This window comes from Macaca nemestrina, chromosome 13 (genome assembly GCF_043159975.1).
Source record: "Macaca nemestrina isolate mMacNem1 chromosome 13, mMacNem.hap1, whole genome shotgun sequence".
NCBI classification, from domain to species: domain Eukaryota; kingdom Metazoa; phylum Chordata; class Mammalia; order Primates; family Cercopithecidae; genus Macaca; species Macaca nemestrina.
Genome location: NC_092137.1, coordinates 119065165 through 119087333, shown reverse-complemented (window position 1 = coordinate 119087333; position 22169 = coordinate 119065165). Strand labels below are relative to the sequence as shown.

Sequence of the window (22169 nt, the reverse complement as noted above, 5' to 3'; positions counted from 1 at the left end):
ACACACACACAGAGACACACACAAACACACACAGAGACACACACACAAACACACACAAACACACAAACACACACACACAGAGACACACACACACAAACACACAAACACACACACAGAGACACACACACACAAACACACACACAGAGACACACACATACACACACAAACACACACACAAACACACACACAGAGACACACACACAGACACAAACACACACAGAGACACACACAAACACACACACACAGAGACACACACATACACACACACAAACACACACACAGAGACACACACACACACAGAGACACACACACAGACACACACACAGAGACACACACACAAACACACACACACAGAGACACAAACACACACACACAAACACACACACAGAGACACACACACAAACACACACAGAGACACACACACAAACACACACAGAGACACACACACAAACACACACAAACACACAAACACACACACACAGAGACACACACACACAAACACACAAACACACACACAGAGACACACACACACACACACACACACAGAGACACACACATACACACACAAACACACACACAAACACACACAGAGACACACACACAGACACAAACACACACAGAGACACAAACACACACACACAGAGACACACACATACACACACACACACAAACACACACACAGAGACACACACACACACAGAGACACACACACAGACACACACACACAGAGACACACACACACAAACACACACACACAGAGACACACACACAGAGACACACACAAACACACACACACAAACACACACACAAACACACACACACAAACACACAGAGACACACACACACACAGAGACACACACAAACACACACACAAACACACACACACAGAGACACACACACACACAAAAAAGGAAAAAAAGGGCTCTATTTCTGAGGGAAGCCTGATCTTAGCTTCCTTATAATACCCATTGGTGGTCTCAACATCATAAAAACTACAGAATTCAAGGTTTAAGGGAAATTATGGGCAAGCTATTTTAACATACTGACCCAACTGCATAGAAGCTCACACTTAGCAGACGAAAGACCAGCATCCTGAGTGCCACCATTCAGCTCCGTTAAAACCCAGCACAGTCCACCAGGTCACTGTTCTCAGTGTCACCTCCAAAGGATGCTGACATAAAAGAGAATCTTACCTGTTCATTCTCCTCTTCATCACTGCTTAGCTTAAGGTCATCTTCCAGCATTCTGAAAGAAGGTACAAAGAGGTACAGATAGTTAGTGGATTCAGAATAATTCAGCATCAAAATATCACCTTAATGTTGCTAATAGAGCAACATTTCGGAAATAAGTCTATTTGATTTCCTATTTTTTTCTTTCCTTTTTATGCACTTCTCCTCCGGTGCACTTAGGAAGTAGCAGACAGTCCCATCACAAAAATTAACCCTCACAACAGTCATCACCTAAGACGGGCAGCTTTCAGAAGATGCTGTGTTAGCAGGGAAATAATACTTAACAATAACGTATTGTATATTTCAAAATAGCTAGAAGAGAAGAATTGGAATGTTCCCAACAGGAAGAAAAGATAAATATTTGAGGTGACGAATATCCTAGTTACCCTGATTTGATCATTACACATTGAATACCTGTATCAAAATATCACACATTCCTGAAAATAGCAATAAAAAAGAAGATGCTTTTTTTCTTTCTCCCAAATACATAGGGGCTTTTCCCCTGGGCAGTTGGCATTCCACAATTACTTGTTTAGTGTTTTCCAAGCTCCCAGTAATGGGCTGTGTCTCCATGCCTGCCCCAGGGGCTTTCATGGTAAAGAGAGAAGAGAACAAGAGCCATAAAGCCATAAACTTGAGTTGTGAGCGAAGCTTCTCAGGCCATCCATCAGTCAAAGAGCTGGAAAAGATGTTGTCCCCCAGATCCTATCTAGTGGGGAAACCAAGCAGGAGGGCGTGTTCAGAAAAGCCTGTGAAGGTGATTCCCCAGCCCACCCAGATCCCCCCATTCATCCTGAGGAGACAGCGGGGAAGCATGAGGTTAAAAGTGAAAAAAAGAAACACAACTTCAGACTCTGTTATTTGTGATGATAACACTGTATTCTTTTCAGCATGGCTAAATTGTTTCTTTATAGAATAGTAGTTTTCAGATTAATTCACTTCAAAAGAAATCTTACTCAGAAGAGCACTGTATAAAAGCGTGCTCTCCACGCAGAGACGCTCTGAGGGAGCAGGGGAGAGCCTGCTTCTGAGGGACCCTGGGGCTCCACACATCAGTGCGAAGGCCGCTGAGCCCTTGTGCTCAAAGGCCTCATTGAAGCCAGCTTCCAAAGGCTGTCCCCTAAAATGTACCCGGTGTCCTTTAAAAGCCAGTTGTAGGCCCATCACTGATACATGCCTCTGAACATTCGTGGAAGTCATTTCAGTCACTTTTGGGGCAAACTAGGGGGTAAAGAACTGGCAGGATAAGGCATGGCCCAGGCTCTGCCGCACCTGTCTATGCATTTGGGGCGAGTCGCTTCATGCACCCTGCCCCCGTTTCCCTATTTGTGAAGTGACAGGTTATAGAGGGCAATCCTAAGGTCGAATCCTGCTTTAGATTCCGTCGCTTTAGATTCCGTCGTGAGTCTACAAAATAAATATGCTCCCCAGTTTCGTCAAGTACAAAAACCCTTCTATTTGTTCTAGAGAACACAACGGAGAAACTTCTAAGTAGTTTTTGGGGTATGATTTAGGGCATTGCCATCAGGGCACCAAATCTGCTTCCTCACAGGCTCCTGCTCATCTCCCCATGCTGAGAGGTGTCGTTCTTGTATTATTTAAACCACAAGTGAACAAATGAACACGTCAGCAGAGGCTGTAGAGCGGCACCCCCCAATTCCTCTGCACGTCTGGCATGCCATTCATTTCCTTCACCTCCCAGACACATAGGCTTGGCTTCAAAGAGAACAGAACTCTTGGTGATTTATTAGAGCATTGTTTGGGAGCAGCCTGGGGAAGCCGGCCGTGTTTCCTTTGTCCTTGAGTCCCCAGTGACGAGCACAGGGCAGCACAGAGCACAATACCAGTTTGCTGGCTGGGCTGAGGCGCCTACCCAAGACCATTTTCCTACCCAAAGGCACAGATTTCTTCCTAATGAAAAAGACTAGAGAAGGGGACAGGTCCTTGCGTCCACTGCCATGCCCTCTTTTGGGTAAACCACCACCGCAGTGTGGCTTAATCTCTAGGACTGTCCAGCAAGCGCTGGGTCTTTTAAAGGTGGGTGGTCCAGCTGGTGGGGGTGGAAAGAGTGGGGAGGACTCACATAATCATGGTTAATAACCCCCTTGCTGTCAGATGGAAGCTGTGTGGCTGGGAAATTTAATGTTTAAGTGGACAATAGTGTGCACGGATTGGAAGGCCATCATTCCCCCAAACAGGAAGGCCCAACATGCCCCAAAGTGAGGGTGCTTAGGCTGGCTGCAAACTAGCCGTGCAACTCAGTCACCACATGAGGCTGGCATGGCTGAAAGTCACAACAGTCAAAAGGCTTTGGGAGGCTCTCTTTCAAGGTAGGGAATGCAGCTTACTTTTGTTTATTTCAAACATATGCTAAACGTATCCACACATAGACACGTGTCTGTGTGAATCTCAGAGTCCCCTGCACCACGATCTCGTGTGAGGTGCGCCTCTGGGGCTAAGCGTTTGTGCTTCTGTAAAGAGACTCATCTATCTCATCACCATTTCCAGAAGAAAAGCAGTCAGAGATCAACCTTGCTTTGTGGATCATCATCACTCTGTTGCTGACTTTACCTCTCTTATATTAAAAAAATGAATTGACTGTGTTTCTGGCTGGGTTCTGAAAACAACAAATCACAGGTAAAAATACTCTGCCTTCAAGAGAGACTTCAAGAGAAATTCAAATCTAATTAAACTTCAGAATACCTCGAAGTACGAGAAACTGGCCATGGAAACACAAAATCACACAGCTGATATAACATTCCCAGAGCAACCCTGGGTGGTGCTATTTCCAAAGCACGAAATCACAGACCTGGGAAAGATGACTATGGCCCCGCCGCATCCCAGCCCCGACAGGCACAGAGGCACACCCCGAGGAGACCCGGGCTCCCTGCAGACTGAGAGCAGGAACCCTCTGCTTTCTTATTTTTTCTTTTTGTTTTGAGACAGAGTCTGGGTCTGTCACCCAGGCTGGAGTGCGGTGGCGCCATCTCGGCTCACTGCAAGCTCCGCCTCCCAGGTTCACACCATTCTCCTGCCTCAGCCTCCCGAGTAGCTGGGACTACAGGCACCTGCCACCACGCCCGGCTAATTTTTTTTTTTTTTTTTTGTATTTTTAGTAGAGACGGGGTTTCCCTACAGCAACTCCTCCAAGGTGGGAGGTGGGCGCTATAGGGAGCTGCGACCGTGCTGGTCACAGCAGCGACTCCAGGGTCACACTGCCCAGGACGAATGCTAGCTCTGCCTTTCATCTAGCCCAGAGCTCGGGGACCTGCCTCAGAGGGCTTCCCAGAGAACTTACTCCACAATCCTTGGATAGTGCTAAGCGTGGGACCTTACACCAGGGAGCCTCCAATCAATGCTCATTTTTACCAATATTCCCTTTTCCCTAGGAGGGAAGTGGGCCTCAGAGCATTTAAGAAACGTATGTGGATAAACAAGTTGAGAGACTCTTTGTAATGATGCCTCAAAACAGAGCCATTGGCTCTACTTTCAGGCCGTTTTGAAAAGAAAGGGTGGAGAGATGGTGGAGGGAATATATTTTGGCCTGTAACTGCTGTCAGCTGGTCTGAGTGGCTTTATGTCGACACAACAGAAAGCATGCCCATCAGCCCCAGTGCCCGGGGAGGTCCACCCTGGGAGCCAGCAGGTGGCCACGAGGCCAGGAGTCCCTCCACGAGGAGTCAAGAAGGCGTTGCCAGATGACAATGGGGAAGCTGAAATAAAATAGGTACTAAAATTGAACTTTTTGGCTGGGCGCGGTGGCTTGCTCCTGTAATCCCAGCATTTTGGGAGGCCGAGGCTGGTGGCTCATCGAGCCCAAGAGTTCGAGACCAGCCTGGGCAATATGGCAAAATCCCATCTCTATAAAAGAATATAAAAATTAGATAGGCACGGTGGTATGGACCTGTAAATCCAGCTACTAGGGAGGCTGAGGTAGGAGGATCACCTGAGTCTTAGCGGTCGAGGCTACAGTGAGCCGAGATTGTACCACTGCACTCCAGCCTGGGCATGAGACCCTGTCTCGAAAAAAAAAAATTGAACTTTTTGAATTGAGAGCAGAGGTGCAACCTGAGGTGTGGACAGATCTGAACATCATGGCCTTAACACTGAAGAGTTATCAAACTACTATCAGGGACACTCCACGTTAACACCTCATAGTGATTTTACAGTAGAGTCTGAACCAGGTACGTGAGAACTGTGATGCTTTAAGGACACAAACAAGATTTTTTTTAATGTGCAATTAAGTGATTGAGAGTCCACCCATTTTCACTTGGGAACCTGTCCTTACAGTGATCGTTGGGCATGTCCTAACACCCTCCCAGACAAGGAGTCGAAGGGTTCTGAGCCCCCAGCTACACCGGCTCACACTTTCATGCAGGGAGAGAGGGCCGTGCAGGAGCTCCGTAGAGGAAAGGATGCAACGGAACTTGCATTCAGAACTCTAAAGAGGGAGCCAAAGATAAACAGGTCCATTTGCAGTTTGCCGAGCACTACCTTGGAGGACCTTTTACTTTCTGAAAGGGAAAGATGAAGGAAACATGCCTCATCACCACCAGTGGAACCAGCATCCAAACTCCCAACTGTTGTTTTGCTTTGCTTCAGACACAGGGTCTTGCTCTGTCATCTAGGCTGGAGTGCGGTGGCGCAATCATAGCTCACTGCAGCCTCAAACTCGTAGGCTCAGCAATCCTCCCACCTCAGCCTCCCGCGTATCTGGGACTACAGACACTGGCTACCATGCCTGGCCAAACCTCCAACTGTTGATTCTTTCAATTACTTCTGTGTCCACTGTGTGGCAGGCACCTATCTACAGAAGGTGCACGTACCGTCTCCCAGAGGTGGTTCCCCTCACACATGACATTCAAATCAGCATGTCATTTTACCTATTTTTAAATGCCTTCAAATTGTGAAGCTCTGGCATATACAACTTTTGCAGAACCCAACTGTGTCATGTGAAGGTAAACTCAGTACTTTTCAGAAAAGGGAGTAATTCAATACCACCTTTGCAATGTTAACATTTGATTACCATAACTTCCCTGTGTGTATTATTTTCTTAATTGAGCAAGTGATACACTTATGTTGTAGCTGGCGCCTGCATTTTTGAGGCCTAAAATTTCTTGGGAAGCAGAAATAGCAGCCTACACTTAACAGATGGCCAACGGCTGCCAAAGCTCATCTGTATCTTCCACAGGTATTGCAAACGGGCACATTAACTACCTACAAGTGTAATGGCAGCCATTTCACAGAGCAGTGGTTTTTAATTAATAGGATTTTCCCTGAATTAGTTGTCATTTGGGGCCCTTAACAGATCGGAATCCTTTAGTCCTTTAAAGTTCATTTCATTTTGCTTTGTTTTAACGGTTTTTTAAAAAATCTGAGTTTTAATTGGGCTGTTTGATTTTCAGATTTGTTTCTATAGCTGGTGCTGCTACTATCTCCACCCATGTGAGATTTAAAGCCAAAGACAAATGTTTATGAATCTCCATTAAACATATTCATATATGCAAATATCTAACAATTAGCATTGCCCGAGAGCCTATTCATTATGCAAGTGCACCTCTCTGCAGGTATTCCCCAAGCCATCATCTCCACTGCCTGGAACACGGGAGGGAAAGTTATACAACTCATTTCATTCTTTCTGAAGTCTACTGCTTTGTCAGGGTCAGTGCTACCATCTGCCTGTGGTGATTTTCATTAACAAGTAACCACCTTCTTCTCGGCATTTGTTGGTAAGAACTTAGCTCATGCCATCCCAGCTAACTGGGAACAGGGAAGGCTAGCGTGGGCTCACTCTAGGCCTTGGCAATTTCGTGCATCCAAGGCACAGATGAAGTCCCTTAGTCAGGAGGCAAATGGAGAAATCAGGAACAAGATGAAGGGCTGCTCTACTTGACCTAAGTGTTTCCAACTCTGATGTTTTAAAACCCAGGGATCTCTACATGTTTTGAAGCAATTTTGGTCCATAGCAAGGTGGTATTTGCTCATGCATATCTCCTTCCTGGACTGCCTCCTTCCCAGGACCTGTTCTGATTGTAAGTGAAATCATCCATGATCCTGTAACTCTGCCACGTTGAACCTGGGGTGAAGGTGCACTGTCTCGCTTATGTTTAGGACCTTATTTTTAGTTAGCGACAGCAACTTCTGATGGTCCTTTTCTCCACTGATGTGCTGAATCCACTTGCCACCTTCTCTGCAGGCCCATCTTCCCTGGGGGATGGCATCTCATCTCCTACCCTAGAAGACCCTCTCAAAAGCCAATCTCATTTGGGAAACCTGCCAAATCCTGCTGAGATGCTGGATGATGTGTGTCTTCAAAATCTCAATCAGCCAACTGTCTTTCCCAACGGTACGCATAACTATATTAATAGAAAATAAACAGAAATAAAAGGAAAATGGAAATCAACAGTCATAAGAAGAAACAGTCAGTGTCACAGAGTCTGGGGTGGTGAAATAAGTTTTGAAATGGCAGCTTGGAGGCTATCCAGTATTATAGTCTAATTCTGTCCTTAACTAGCTCCGTGAACTTCGGCAAATCATTCACTTCCCCTAGACATTGTTTTCACATCTCTAAAGTGAGAGTTGGATAAAACAACCGCTATATCCTCTTACTGGTCTGAATTCCTTGGTTCTGTGCCTTTACCAATGGGTAGAATGTCCAGGAAGACTGCTGGAGAATGAGATGATCTGATACTACTCAGTTGAAAGTAAAACAAATAGGTTGGCATTTGAGTAAATGGCACCAAGATCCAACAGGATTGTGGAGTCCTAGGTGAAGTTCTCCATTTCCTTATAGTTCAAGTTACATGTGCCAAAGGGGTGTTCTAAAATTCAACAGAAAATGGATGTGGGATGTGGCAGTGCTTCCAGACAGTGGAGTGCTGTATAAACAGAATGTCTGAACACTTTATGAAGATATTCCCCATGTAATATGGTATGTGGCATAAAACCTCCCTCTCAGGCTCTAGTCCTATAAACATGTAACACTGAAGAGGCATCCCATCCCTGAAACAAGAACAAAGGCAACAGCCAGACTGTGCCCAGGTTCTCCTGCACAGGGAACGCCGACTACTGAACCGGGGGATGGTGCCAGCTCCCTACCTGGGCCTGAGACATGGGAAGTGTCTGTACTAACCAGTCAGCTCTAGTATTCTTTAGACTCTTCCCTATTATAGTGAAATATGACCCCCACACTCACACCTGATAGCTTTTTGGTAGTTAAAAAGAGAACTGAATGATAGAATAAGGTTCTGATGATCTATTACACAGTATAGTGACTATAGTTAATAGTAACATATTATGTATTTCTAAATGGCTAAAATAATGGATTTTAAATGTTCTCACTACAAAGAAACAATAAATATTTGAAGTGATGGATATGTTAATTATCCTGATTTGATGGTTCTATAATGTATATATGTATCTAAACATCACACTTACTCCACAAATATCTACAGTTACTATCTGTCAATTAAAAATGAAACTTTTTAAAACGAAAAAAAAACAACCTAAGAGGATCTTTATGTTAATAAAATCAGATGACATATAAGTTGATCATTTCCATAGATGCAGAAAACGCATTTGACAAAATTCAACATTTTTAAAAATTAAAACACTTAACAAAGTAGGTATGGATGGAATACACCTTAACACAGTAAGGCCATATCATATTTGACAAGCCCACAGTTAACATCAGACTCAATGGTCAAAGATGGAAAACTTTTCCTCTAAGATCAGGAACAAGACAAGGACACCCACTCTTATCATTTCTATTCAACACAGGACTGGATGTCCTAGCCAGAGCAATTAGGCAAGAGAAAAAAATAAAAGGCATCCAAATGGAAGAGGAGGTAGAACTGTCTCTGCAGATGACACGATCCTGTATATAGAAAATTGTAGGGATGCTACCAAATAAAATCCTGTTAGAACGAATAAATAAATTCAGATGACGTATAAGAAGATGGCGAACAGAACAATAAAGTAACCTGCAGTGTCTCAGAAGACCTTTCACCACGTTCTCTAGGCTCTGTTCCACATATCACCAGAAGTCTGTGTCCTCTCAAAAATCCTACATAATCCTTCAGTTCTTTCAAGGAACAGCTTGTTCCCAAACCCCACCATGAAGACACATGTAGAGAAGCATGAAATCACAAAATACTCTTCAAGGTAACTGAAATAATAAGTGGCATAGCTTGGGAAAAAAATAAAGTCACCTGGTATCAAAGTAGAGAAAGCATTGCTGGGGAGTACACAGCCTTCACCAGTCAGACACAGAAAATACCAAAATACTGCTCTCCACATTTTAACAAGAGGTAATCTATAAATGAGGACTTCCCAATGAAAGCTCTGAAAAATAGTCCACATTTTTCTTTTCAAATCATTTCATAGGCGGAGTGTACTAAGTTCCTCATCTGATCAGTCCTCGGGGAAGTAAAGGCTTTGAGAGTGCTGTGGGAAAATGTTTACAAAGGAATATGTGTTCTTAGAGCATGAATTGCTCTTACTTAGCTGTGGGGAAGTAGAAAGCTCCTTAGGAGCTTTAGGCATGAAAGTTAGGCCAGTGACTCTCAAGCTTGAGCCTGCATTAGAACACTAGTTAAAAGCTCCATTGCTGGTCCCATCCCCAAGGGTTTCTGATTTAGCAGGTGTAAATTAGTCCGTTTTCACGCTGCTGATAAAGATATACCCTAGACTGGGTAATTTATAAAGAAAAAGAGGTTTAATGGACTTATAGTTCCACGTGGCTGGGGAGGCCTCACAATCATGGCAGTAGATGAAATCATGTCTTACATGGCAGCAGGCAAAGAGAGAATGAGAACCAAGCCAAAACGGAAACCCCTTATAAAACCATCAGCTTGTGAGACGTATTCACCGCCATGAGAACAGCATGGGGGAAAACCGCCCCGTGATTCAGTTATCTCCCCCCCAGGTCCCTCCCACAACGCGTGGAATTATGGGAGCTACAATTGAAGATGAGATTTGGGTGGGGACACAGCCAAACCGTATCAGTAGGTCTGGAGCAGACCTCGCCCCAAGTTGGTGTTTCTCGTAAGTCCCCAGGTGATGCTAAGGCTGCTGGCCCAGGGGCCACACTTTGGGAATCAGTGAGCTGGGCCACACCTCCTTCCCACAATGCTGTATATATCTGGAGCTAGCAGCTGAAAGCAGAGTCTGTGAGGCTCCCTAGAGGGGCCTCTGAGGGCATATTAGGGAGGGCCGAACGGTGGGGACCTGAGGCCCCGACACCTAGACACTGCCCTGGTATGTATTCCTAATCAGATCTCACCCACAGTGACTGCCTGTCCACAGTGGGGATCCCAAAGAGAATCGGGAACTGCTAGGAACTGCTGCTCTTTCACTCAATCAGCGGAGCCCATCACTGGAATACAAATTCCACAAAGGCTTTGGACTTGCTCTCAAAGGGCTCCTGGTTAGTAGGGGACAGAGATGGGTAACCCCATGATTTTAACAAGGTGGAATGAGCTCTAGAGCAGACATGTGCTATTACAGACCAGGGGCTCAGGAAACACTAGCTGGAGGAGGGCATACCTGCGCTGTCCTGGGAGAGCCGGCGAGGCCAGGGAAGGCCAGCCACCCTCCACAGGGTGACAGTCCTGCAAAGGAAGGACAGCCTAGCACCGAGTGTGTGGGGGAACGGAGGCGGTTTCCTTCCCTCAGTTTTATAGACCTCTTTTTAAAAAAAGACAATACGGCCGGGCGCGGTGGCTCAAGCCTGTAATCCCAGCACTTTGGGAGGCCGAGACGGGTGGATCACGAGGTCAGGAGATCGAGACCATCCTGGCTAACACGGTGAAACCCCGTCTCTACTAAAAAATACAAAAAACTAGCCGGGCAAGGTGGCGGGCGCCTGTAGTCCCAGATACCCAGGAGGCTGAGGCAGGAGAATGGCGGGAACCCGGGAGGCGGAGCTTGCAGTGAGCTGAGATCCGGCCACAGCACTCCAGCCTGGGTGACAGAGCGAGACTCCGTCTCAAAAAAAAAAAAAAAAAAAAAAAAAAAAAGACAATACATAAACATGGCTAAAATATCTCCAAGTAGAAAAAGGTATCCAGTGAAATGTCTCCCTTCCAGCCTTGTCTCTACTTGCCCACTTCCTACTTTCATCCTCCACCATCACAATTGCTTAGAGTTTCTATTATTTCAGAGTGTATGTATTAGCATGTAAATGAATGGAGACCCATTAGAGTCAGTACCAGATGTTAAAGAGCAGCCGTGTGGTGGACAAATAGAAGGCTAACTGGAATCTTTTGTTTTTGAGGCAGGGTCTCACTCTGTTGCCCAGGCTGGAGTGTGGTGGTGTGATCGTGGCTCAAGCGATCCTCCTACTACCTCAGCCTCCCACATAGCTAATTCAGGAGACCTCCCAATTAGTGAATGCCTAGCTAATTTTTAAAAATATTTTTGTGGAGATGGGGATCTCACGATGTTGCCCAGACTGGCCTTGAACTCCTGGGCTCAAGCAATCCTCCCACCTTGGCCTCCCAACGTGTTGGGGTTGGGATTACACATGTGAACCACAGTGCTTCGCCTGGACTCTTATCTGTGAGTAGGAAGGTTCCTGATGAGCCCTGCCTCCTGCTATTCACACCCTTGTGTAATGCCTTCCCCTGAGGGGGCTGCAGCAGCGACTGGCCCCTATTGAACAGCATAGTGCCAACAGGGATGTTACTTGTGAGATTCGGTGACTTCTGCTTGCCAGCATGCATGCTCTTTTGCACTTCTTGCTGGCTTGTTTTGACAAAGCAAACTGCCACGTTGTGAGTCCCCATGGCAAGGAACTGAGGACAACCTCTGGACAACAGCCACTGAGGAACTGAGGCTCTCAGCCCAACAACTCAGAAGGAAACAGCCCCTGCCAGCAGACACAAGAAATGCATGTTTCCCCAGTCAAGCTTTGAGATGACTATAGTCCTCGATGGCAGCCCTGTGTCAGACCCTGGGCCAGGGGACCCCACTGAGCTAAGCTCACATTCCTGACCCACAGAAAACTATGACATAATAGATACTGTTTTAAGCTACTATGCTTTGGAGTAATTTGTTAGATATCAATAAATGATTGGTATGCTGGTGGACGGTATTTGATATTTAATGTGTCCCTTCTTCAAGACCGCTCCCAATTGCTTGAGCCAAAGCGTTCATAGCTATCATTCAAGTTGTCCAACAGAAGTATAATATGAGACAAGTTGGTAATTTAAACTTTTCTGATCTTCACATTAAAAAATACGGCTGGGCGTGGTGGCTCATGCCTGTAATCCCAGCACTTTGGGAGGCCGAGGCGGGTGGATCACGAGGTCAGAGATCAAGACCATCCTGGCTAACACGGTGAAACCCTGTCTCTACTAAAAATACAGAAAATTAGCCGGCCGTGGTGGCGGGTGCCTGTGGCCCCAGCTACTCAGGAGGCTGAGGCAGGAGAATCGCTTGAACCCGGGAGGCAGAGGTTGCAGTGAGCTGAGATCGCGTCACTGCACTCCAGCCTGGGCGACAGAGCGAGACTCAATGTCAAAAAAAAAAAAAAAAAAAAAAAAAAAAAGTAAAGAGAGGCTGGGCATGGTGGCACATGCCTATAATCCCAGCACTTTGGAAGGCCGAGGTGGGTGGATCACCTGAGGTCAGGAGTTTGAGACCAGCCTGGCCGACACGATGAAACCCTGTTTCTACTAAAAATACAAAAATTAGCCAGGTGTAGTAGCGTGTGACTGTGATCTCAGCTATTTTGGAGGCTGAGGCAGGAGAATTGCTTGAACCCAGGAGGTTGAGGTTGCAGTGAGCCAAGATCGCGCCATTGCACTCCGGCCTGGGCGACAGAGCGAGACTCTGCCTCAAGAAAAAAAAAAAAAAGAGAAATAGGCGAAATTAATGTTAATAATATATTTCATTTAAGACAACATGTCATTTCAATAGGATAAGATACACATCTCAAGTGCTCAATAGACACATGTGGCTGGCGGTTCCCATATCGGACAACAAAGGCTCAAACCTCTGGTCTGAAGGTGAGGGTGTTCACATTTCCAGGAGTTTTTGTTTTTCCCACTCACACTAAGCCCTCAGCCCCTCTCTGTCTCTTTTAGGATGGCAATAGCTTCCATATTTGCTGCCTAATAGGGTATACCAGCAAGCCTGTGAAAACAAAGATCCTGAAACATTTTTTTTATTTTTTTTTGAGACAGCGTCTCACTCTGTTGCCCAGTCTGGAGAGCAGTGGCACGAGGCACAATCACAGCTCGCTGCAGCCTTGACCTCCCCGGACTCAGGTGATCTTCCCACCTCAGCCTCCCAAGTAGCTGGGACTACAGGCATGTGCCACCATGCCCAGCTCATTTTTGTATTTTTTGTTGAGACAGGTTCTGCTATGTTGCCCAGGCTGGTCTCAAACTCCTAGACTCAAGTGATCCTCCCACCTCGACATCCCAAAGTGTTGGGATGAAAGGCATGAGCCACTGCAGCCAGCCAATCCTGAAAACTTAAGCAGGTAGAATTGCTGAGGGAAGAGAAATGGGAGGCTTTGGTCAGGATCAGTACAAATACATACCGCCACTGACTCTTCCTGGCGGGTAGTGGGATCCTAAAGGCCCATTTTGTCCCAGTTAAACCTGTCAATGACAAATCTTGCTACTAATTCTGATGCTACTGTTTATTTATGATCGGGCACTCCACAAGGTTCCAGTATGCACCGGCTTCACGGAAGAGCTGGGAAGTAGAAACTAACATGTAGCTGCAGGTGGCCCACAAGAGGAATAAGCTCAGCTCAGGGCAATGGGTTTAGGAGCCACGTCCTAGGAAAACTGCACAGCAGGCAGGCTCGCAAACACATCCTGTAAAACTGACCATTTGGCAAGGTAAGTCTGTACCCTTGTTGCTCTGATTTATCTCTTCCCCATTTCTCTTGGATGCAGTAAAGACATACAGTAAATCACTAAAGTTACCTGAAACTTCCCAGCTTAAAAAAACAAAACAAAACTGTATTTCAAAGAATGGAGTAACAGATACTGGGGTCTGTTTGAGGGTAGACTTTGGGAGGTGGAAGAGGAGCAGGAAAGGTAACTGTTGGGTACTGAGATTAATCCCTGGGTGATGAAAAAATCTGTACAACTAACCCCCCATGACACGAGTCTACCTGTGTAACCTATGTAGTCTACCTTCACATGCACCCCTGAACCTAAAATAAAAAGTTAAAAAAAGAATAAGATAGGAAAAAAAAAAAAACCCAAAAAACAGTGTATTCACAAAGTGTGCTGATTGTCCTTTTCACTTGGAATTGCAATGCTAGCTAGGGGAGCAGCACAGAGCGAACCCTTTGTCTTAGAGAACTGGGAGGCTGGGCCCCCTTTCCTTGAACATCCCATGATGCTTTCCACCCAGAAATATGTAAGTGCCACACACGGTTCATGTGTGATTGTGAAAATATAAAAATGCTCCATCTTTTCCACTTAGGGCAATGTAGGCCACAGTTATGAAGTAGCATTCTCCAAATATATTAGACTTTAAAATTGCTTCCTGCTAAAAGAATTACAGGGAAAGAGGGCTGGATGTATTCTATCATTTCTATCAGAAAACTGGGGCTTTAGAAAGAGCACTTCAACCCGGAGTGCTTTCTCCCTGAAGATGGGTTTAAATCCTGTCTTTGTCTGTTATAAGGACTTCCAGAAAATTAGTTTCTGAGCTCGATGTTCTCAGTATTAAAGAATTGACTTTCTAAGGCTAAATGAATGCAGGTACAGTTTGTGAAAGAACACAACACTTTCCCGGGCAGACAGCAGAGGACAGGTCAGAGGATCCCAACTGGGAACATAGTTTCTGTGGCTGTACAGATTTGATGGTGAACATTACTTAAACCTCTTCAAAGGGGGAGTTGCACCTAACCAGAGGGGAAACGAGATATGTATGTATTTATTTGGCTCAAATCTGATGTTGAATATTAATAATCAGTAAATAAGTTAGCTGCCTATTCTGTTTGCTCACTAGTGGTTTGCTTATTTAATAACTTTTGACATTAAGAATGTATTGAATCTATAAGGGTCATAACATACATCAGGTTAAGATTTGTTCTTTGGTTGGAAACGTAAGTTTTTGCATTTTTATGGCTGCTGTTATTGACAAGTTAATTGCTAAAAGAGTCCCTAATTAAGAGATTTGTTTGAACACATAAACGGTCAGAATTAGAAAAGAGAACCAAGCATCATCTCCTAATGAGCAAATTCATGCACTTTAAGCTATACCAACATTCACACGTTACCTGAGAATGGCATCACACAGGGGTTTCTAACCTTTATTGCACATTGGAGGCACCTGGGGATCTTTAAAAACTATTGATGTCCGGCTCCACTCCAACCCCATATTCTGATGGGATAGGTTTGGGGTGCAATCTGGGCATCTATTTTTTTTTTTTAAGCTCCCTAGGGAGCTGATTCATGGGCCTCATCTCCAGATATTCTGATTCGCAGCAAAGTTTGGGATGCACTCTATAACATAGAGCTGGACTGAGTCATAAGAGCTGAAAGTCATGAAGAGCTCTGCACCTTGGATAAAGTCCCACACTCTAAGTTTTAGTCTGTTCATTAATATAAGGGGATGATAGTTGAGATTCAAATAAGACAATAAAGGTGAAAGCCCACTGTTAACTGTAAAGCTTCACAGGAGTTTTCAGTAATGGGTTTAGCATTACCTGGGATGTTTTGAAAGATACTGGTCTATGGGCCTTACCCCCAGGGATCTGATTTAATTGTCTTGGATTGGCCACAGGCATGAGTACTTCTGACAAGCTGCTACGGTCTGAACGTTTTGTGTTCCCTCAAAATTCACATATTGAAACCTAACCTTAAATATGATAGTATTCAGAGATGGGTCTTTTGGGAGGTGATTAGCTCATGAGGGCAGAGCTTTCATGCATGGGATTAGTGCCCCCGTAAGAGACCTCAAAGAGCTCTTTCCACTTGGTGTCCTTTCCAACGTACGAGGACCCAGCTCATAGGTGCTGCTGATGAACCAAAAAGCAGTTTCTCAACAGACACCAAATCTGGTTTCTTGATCTTGGACTTCCCGGCCCCCAGAACCGTGAGGAATAAATTTCTGTCAGTCAGATGCTTCCTAGTTTATTTTGTTACTTTAGCCTGAGGTATTTTGTTACAGCAGCCTGAATAAACTGACATGAACATTCTAAGTGAATCTTCTATTCAGCCAGGGTTGAGAACCACTGCCTTAATTCTTTTTTTTTTTTTTTTTTTTTTTTTTAGACAGTGTCTTGTTCTGTCGTCCAGGCTGGAGTGCAATGGTGCGTGTTGGCTCACTGCAACCTCTGCCTCCCGGGTTCAAGTAATGCTCCCTACCTCAGCCTCCCAAGTAGCTGGGACTACAGGTGCCTGCTACCACGCCTGGCTGATTTTTGTATTTTTAGTAGAGACAGGGTTTGGCCGTGTTGGCCAGGCTGGTTTTGAACTCCTGATCTCAGGTGATCCGTCTGCCTTGGCCTCCCAAAGTGCTGGGATTACAGGTGTGAGCCACCACGCCTGGCCACTGCCTTAATTCTAACTCAACTATCACCTTCCTATTAAAGTCATCTCCAATCCACAGGACAGAATTAGTCACTTCGTATCTAACTGACTAATTTGTACATAGCTAATGCATTACGTTGGAATTTTCTAACTGATCTGGCTTCACTCTCCCTGCCATCTTCCACTGGAATAAGAATGCTTGAAGGGAAGGGGTGTGTTTCCTCAACGCCTAGGATAAGGCATAAGCCCATCATTACTAAGAAGTTAAGGAATTACCATGAGGCATTTTAGAATTCTTCAGTGGTTGTTTTCAGAAACCACAAGGCAGCGCTGGGGAATCTGAGATCCCCAGCTTGTTCTTCAGCCTCTGGGAGGAAACAGAAAATTATATGAATGCCACGCCTTCAAGCTCCCTGGAGAAGACCCCACACTTTCGTCAAGACTGCATAGGATAGTATGCTGGGTTTTCTGTCCAGTGGCAACTTGGCATCATCTCCCCTTTGAAGCACTCCTTTCTATCACAGGGGCTGGAGGCCTAGGAACTACATTTCCCAGAATCCCTGCCGATAAGGTTTTTGGTTAAATGTTGCCAGTGAGAGGCACCTGAATGGGGCTTGGAAAATCAAAGATTAACAGAAGCCTTTACTGCTCCCAGGACAGTGAAGCAGGTGCAGAAACTTCAGCAGATGGCAGATACGAGGTTCTGTGAGTGGCTTCCAGGCACCCTTCAGTGAATAATGCCTGCAGGTGCTGCAGACATCTGAGATTATTGTTAGCAGTTTTCTGTTATTCTTGCATTTATTGATTTCTTGAAATGACTTTCTGAACTGATGACTGATTTCCTGTTAGTCCCCCTTCCCTGGCCCTCCTGATGGGTTTGCAAGGCACTAATTCCCTATGTTAAGTGTCTTTCTACTTGAAATACCTAGAGTGGTTCCTCTTCTCCAGATCAAACTGACTGATGTGTATAGTAATTAAGAGCATGAGCTCTGCAGTCAGAAAGCCTGGTTTATTGATTTCTATCCAGATGCTGTACCTCCGGCTAGTTGTGTCCTTATGCAAAGAATTTAAGTTGCTCTGCCTTCCATTTCCTCATCTGTAAAATGGAAAAACGAAGTGTTTACCTCCTAGGAATGTTGTAGAAATTACATGGGGAAAATGTATAAAACATTCTATACAGTGTCTGGTATGTAGTAATTAATAAGTATTCAGTATTCTAACTGATATTTTATTACCCATTCCATCTTGTGGCAGTAACTATGCTACAATTTAAGACAATTTTTCCTTTTCTTTCTCTCTTTTTTTGAGATAGAGTCTCACTCTGTTGCCCAGGCTGGAGTGCAGCTGTGTGATGTCACGGCTCACTGCAGCCTTGACCTCCCAGGCTCAAGTGATCCTCCCGCCTCAGTCCTCCAAGTAGCTGGAACTGTAGGTGGCCCACCATGCCTGGCTAATTTTTGTAGAGATGAGAGGTTTTGTTATGTTGCCCAGGCTGGTCTCAAACTCCTGGGCTCAAGTGATCCACCTGCCTCAGCCTCCCAAAGTGCTGGGATTATAGTCATTTACTTTCTCTAACAGAGAAGATAAACTTCTTAATTTCTCGACCACCGCCAATGAGCACATTCTAGGTGTTAGAGATATAAAACTGGAGAAGTCTTTCTTTTCAAATGGCTCACTGTTTACTGGGAACAGAAGAAGAAAAGAAAGCCAGTGAGGTGATAAATACTATGGGAGCACAGATGACCATCTTCTTTCCTTGTCAGACAATCTCAGCCCTTTTATTTTTCCTTGTAGGTTTATTCTTCAGTCTGTAGTTCTCTTCTGTAAGTTCCCCAGTGTCCTTCCCAATTTATAGTCATGTGTGGGACACAGTCCACTCTACAGGCTCTATCGTCATGGACTGTAGGGGAGAATGACCTGCTTTATGTTGCAAGTCAACAGCTCTGAGAATTAAGGCCTAAGACCCACAACTTAAAGCTTTCTCCACCTAAGCTCATTGAGTCTCTCCTTCCCCAAATGTCTTGAGGAAAAACGTCATCTGTCCCCTTGTTCAGGACAGCCATGGGGTCACTTAAGACTCATCAAGGAATTTTAACAACCTTATCCTACGCTGTGTGGACCAAGACGACCATCTGGCTCCTGTGACTGCAGTGGGGACCACATTGTACCTGGGTACTACAGGGGTGCAGCCACCCCACCTCTCCTGCAGCCATCCAGTCCCTGGAACACGTGCTCCCAGGACCTGCAGCTGCTCGTGACTAGATGGAGGCTTTCACACTAATCCACAAATCCTCTCTGCCACAAACATCATAAGCAGATCGTATAAACGTGAAGAGGAGAAAAATACTTCAATGTTCCATATTAAAGAAAAAGCATCCTATGAGCTGTTTATTGGCTGGAGATCAGTAGATGATCCTCACACTAAGGCATTTCCATGAATTCATTTTTTTTTTTTTTTTTTTTGAGATAGGATCTCACTCTGTCACCCAGGCTGGAGTGCGGTGGTGTGATTACAGCTCACTGTAGCCTCAACCTCCTGGCTTCTAGTGATCCTCCCACCTCGGCCTCCCAAAGTGCTGGGATTACAAGCCTGAGACACTGTGTCCAGCCCATGAATTCAGCTTTAATACTACCACTTTTGTAGCACTTGGCATGTTATCTCTGATACTTCCAGAATTTTTCATTACAAAACGAATCCAGGTGGTTTGAATATAGAAATCAAATAACTCAAATCTCAAAAAATCTCACTATATACCAGGACTTTTTCTTCCTTTTTTTTTTTTTTTTTTTTTTTTGGGAGACTGAGTCTCACTTTATCGCCCAGGCTGGGGTGCAGTGGCACTATCTCAGCTCACCACAACCTCCACCTCCCAGGTTCACGTGATTCTTGTGCTTCAGCCTGCCAAGCAGCTGGGATTACAGGTGCCCGCCACCACGCCTGGCTAATTTTTGTATTTTTAGTGGAGACAGGTTTTCGCCATGTTGGCCAGGCTGGTCTCAAACTCCTGACCTCAAGTGATCTGCCCGCCTCAGCCTCCCAAAGTGCTGGGATTACAGGCCTCAGCCACTGCCTCTGGCCTTCTCTCTTTCTTTTTGAAAAATAGAGCTGAAAATTAGGCCAAGTATATTAAGTGTTCTAAATCCATTTTCAGGTACATATAACTGGCTTTTGCAATGAGAAACCTGATTACCCAGCCAACATGCATCTCTTGTCACCAATTACATTCTCCTGGGAGTTGTTCAACTCAAGGTGACACAGAATGTGTCGAATAATCCATGTAAATTAAGCCTCGCCATATCCATTGCAGAGGAGTGGTGCATTTACTGGGCTGGAACTGGGGTCACCAGGACCAGTCAAGGCCACTCTTTAAGAAAGGCTCAGCATTTCGTCATGGTTTTATATATTAGGTATATTTCGAGTTTACGTAAAAAAGAGTAAAACTGCAGAATCAAGTCCTTTGTTGCCTACCTAACTTTTAAAACATATTCATCTATTTCTCTTTCAGGTAGAAGAAAGGAATCTTAAGTACAAGAAAAAAATTCATGTGAAAAGCTCTAAGTGGGAATGTTCACTTTTGAAATAGGATCAGACTACAGAATAGTGTTGCTTCTGCTTAGTGCTTAAGAAAATAACCAGGAAAATAACGATATATTTAGTTACTATCCTAGAAGTCATGGTGTCCATACTGCTAAAGTGGGTCTGGCCGGGTGTGGTGGCTCACGCCTGTAATCCCAGCACTTTGGGAGGCTGAGGCGGGCAGATCACAAGGTCAGGAGATCGAGACCATGGTGAAACCCCGTCTCCACTAAAAATACAAAAAAAAAAAAGTAGCCAGGCGAGGTGGCAGGTGCCTGTAGTCCCAGCTACTCGGGAGGCTGAGGCAGGAGAATGGCATGAACCCAAGAGGCGGAGCTTGCAGTGAGCCGAGATCGCACCACTGTACTCCAGCCTGGGGGACAGAGCGAGACTCTGTCTCAAAAAAGAAAAAAAAAAAAATAATAAAGTGGGTCTATTCATTGATGGAGGACAGGAGAGTAGGGATAAAAACAGGCCGGGTGCAGTGGCTCAGGCCTGTAATCCCAACACTTTGGGAAGCCGAGGCGGGCGGATCATGAGGTCAGGAGATCAAGACCATCCTGGCTAACCCGGTGAAACACCGTCTCTGCTAAAAATACAAAAAAAATTAGCCTGGGGTGGTGGTGGGTGCCTGTAGTCCCAGCCACTTGGGAGGCTGAGGCAGGAGAATGGCATGAACCCGGGAGGTGGAGGTTGTGGTGAGCCAAGATCGTGCCACTGCACTCCAGCCTGGGTGACAAGAGTGAGACTCTGTCTCCAAAAACAAAAACAAAAACAAAAAAACAGACAGGATCCCAGTCCAATGCAGACTTTCTGACTTTCCTATTTCAGATGAGTCAAGAGTCCTGATCCACAGTTACAATTAAAATGACAGAAAGTCAACTGATATCAGGGCCAACACCAAATAACACTGTGAAGGAAGTTGAGTTTACCTTTGAGAAACCCCCACCACTTTAGGTGCACCCTCCCTCTCCAGGGCTCATAACCCCATGCAGACTATTCCTTTCTGACGAAGGAACTGGAGCCATTCCCATGGTCTGGAATGCGTCTCCTTTCCTGCCTACTTGCAAAAATGTTTCTCTTCTTAGTCCCATATCCTTGGGACTCCTTGTGAGCCAGCCACATTGCATATTGAAGAGTTGGTAAGATTTGACTCCTTCTAACAGGTTCCCAAGCACTACTGACCTGCAATTGCAAAAAATACAAATAAACAAAACCCCAAGAGCAACAGAGATCCTGAAGGAGTGACATTAATGGTAGAATTTTTAAGGTACAGTGGTAGCCCCCAAATGGGCCATTTTTCCTTCATTTAATCTTATTGCATGGCAAATATAGACAGCAGCAGGACCGAGAGCCCTGGTGATGGCCTGATGGAATCAGAGATGACACTGTAGGGCCCCTAAAGGGTCCTCTACAGCTGGGAGCTTCCCCTGTTCTGTAATAACTGCACATCAACAACCTCTATCATTGTGGCAATGGTAATCAATTATTTAAGTCATATTTCATTGACTGCCTTTAGGTGCCAGGCATGTTGCCAGCCAACAGCAAACCAATGATGAACAAGAAATGGTTCCTCCCTTAGGGAATTCCAGTCTGGGAGGGAACTCAGGGTTACTGAATTTTCTTATCCAGGCACCAAACCATCCCAGGATCTTTTAAATAGTTCCCTGAGTGCAATGAGTATGTAACATTAAACTCAGAACAGAGAGAAGGATCTAGGAATGCAATTTCCTATGTGGCCAAGAGATGTGTAGCTACCACAAATGTATCCCCGGCTTCTGAGGCACTGTGATCATCGTCACCCACGCAGCCATTGTTAATAGTAAAGAGCTAAACACACAGAAATAGGCACTT

General features: G+C 45.2%; 1 protein-coding gene across 7 annotated transcripts in view; it reads right to left on the bottom strand.

Moving 5' to 3' along the window:
* The window catches only part of LOC105490094 (ALF transcription elongation factor 3), a 620895-nt gene that overhangs the window by 135302 nt on the left and 463424 nt on the right, over nucleotides 1-22169 (bottom strand). For all 7 annotated transcript variants that reach the window (XM_071077266.1, XM_071077269.1, XM_071077264.1 and 4 more), the window contains one exon: nucleotides 1194-1245. In XM_071077266.1, coding sequence (XP_070933367.1) covers nucleotides 1194-1245 — 52 coding nt within the window. The remainder of the gene's footprint in view (nucleotides 1-1193; nucleotides 1246-22169) is intronic.